This window comes from Chenopodium quinoa, unplaced genomic scaffold (assembly GCF_001683475.1).
Source record: "Chenopodium quinoa cultivar QQ74 unplaced genomic scaffold, ASM168347v1, whole genome shotgun sequence".
Taxonomy (NCBI): domain Eukaryota; kingdom Viridiplantae; phylum Streptophyta; class Magnoliopsida; order Caryophyllales; family Amaranthaceae; genus Chenopodium; species Chenopodium quinoa.
The window spans coordinates 2,166,325-2,167,922 of record NW_018743813.1 but is presented as its reverse complement, the minus strand read 5'-3'; the positions used below and the strand labels follow the sequence as shown (position 1 = coordinate 2,167,922).

Genomic DNA, 1,598 nt, shown 5'->3' with positions numbered 1-1,598 from the left:
TAACGGGTTTGGCATCTCCCTCTAGATCAATTTTGTGCATACATAAAGATGGACTAATACCTTTGATATGATGAATGGTATAACCCAAAGCTTTCATGTGTTTTCTCAAAACATTGATCAAGAGGGAGGTTTGCTCCTCCGTTAGGTAAGAATTTACAATCATGGGGAAAGACTCATCGGGACCAAGAAATGCATACCTCAAGCCCAAAGGTAGAGGTTTCAAGTCTACCTTTGGTGCTCCCTTACCATTGGGGCTCTCTTCTCTTTCTTCAACTTGAAAGAGGTAATGAATGTAAGGAGCCTCTTCTTCCATGCTCGTGCCCTTGCACTCATTCTTGCTTTCCTCAAGAAAATCCTCATAGAATTGTATGTATTCTTTATGAGTACCTATCTTTGATTCATTCAACAACACACTTTCAAGAGGATCATTAGTAGCATGCAAGTGGGAGCGAGAAAAGTCATTTAGAACGGTATCAAGAACATCTACCCTAAAGCATTCACCACTTGAGGTGGGTTGTTGCATGACATTATTCAAATCAAACTCAATAGAATCATTGTAAATTTTCAAGGATATCTTCCCCTCCTTCACATCGATGATAGCTCTAGAAGTAGCTAGAAATGGCCTACCCAAAATTATAGGAATCCTCTCATCCTCATCCATCTCTAGCACATAGAAATCCACGGGGAATGTGAACTTTCCTACCCTAAGGGGAATGTCCTCAACTTTTCCCATGGGGAACTTAACGGAACGGTCTGCTAGTTGGAGAGTAATGTTAGTGAAGAGAGGGTTCCTACACTAAGCTTTTGGTAGACGAAATAGGGCATGAGACTCACACTCGATCCTAAATCACACAAGGCTTTATCAAATTCAATGCCATTGATAGAACAAGGGATGGAAAAGTAACCCGGATCTTTCAATTTGGTAGGTAGTTTGTTGGAAAGAATTGCACTACAATTGGCGGTCAAACTCACCGTCTCACACTCCCTTCTCACACTCAAAAGATCTTTCAAAAATTTGGAATAGTGGGGCATTTTCTTCATAGCATCAACAAAAAGGACAGAAATATGCAAATTCTTAATGACTTCCAAAAAATTCCCAAATTGGGCATCAAGTTTAGCTCTCACAAATCGTTGTGGAAAGGGTAGCTTCTCCTCTCTAGGTTGGCGATTTAGGGGCAAGGGGGTGGCTTCTTTTTCCTTGGGCATCTCAACATGTTTTTCCTTTTCAACACTCAATGGCTCATTGGGTTTTTCACCCTCATTCTCTAACTCCACCCCTTCTTGGGGTTCTTCCTCAATTAAAGGGTCACTCCCTACTACCTTCCCATTCCTAGTTGTCATGACATACAAAGGTTTTGGGTTGACTCCTTGACTTGGGATGTGAGAAGAAGAAGAAGAAGAAGAAGAAGAAGAAGAAGAAGAAGAAGAAGAAGAAGAAGAAGAAGAAGAAGAAGAAGAAGAAGAAGAAGAAGAAGAAGAAGAAGAAGAAGAAGAAGAAGAAGAAGAAGAAGGGGATGAATTAGATGCAAGTTGAGAAATTTGGGTCTCAAGCATTTTCATATGAGCATTGGTTCGTTTTTGGGCCTCTTCATGTTTCT

At 40.6% G+C, this 1,598-nt stretch overlaps 1 protein-coding gene across 1 annotated transcript; it reads right to left on the bottom strand.

Annotated features, from left to right (window-relative positions):
- Window positions 1–756: 756 nt before the first annotated feature.
- Window positions 757–1,341, bottom strand: LOC110685448. The gene has a single exon (XM_021861974.1). It carries the CDS (start codon window positions 1,339–1,341, stop codon window positions 757–759), a length of 585 nt encoding a protein of 194 aa, XP_021717666.1.
- Between the last annotated feature and the right edge of the window lie 257 nt (window positions 1,342–1,598).

Excerpts from the sequence above, each read along its gene's own strand:
- LOC110685448 (XM_021861974.1), bottom strand. The coding sequence starts at position 1,341 with ATGACAACTAGGAATGGGAAGGTAGTAGGGAGTGACCCTTTAATTGAG.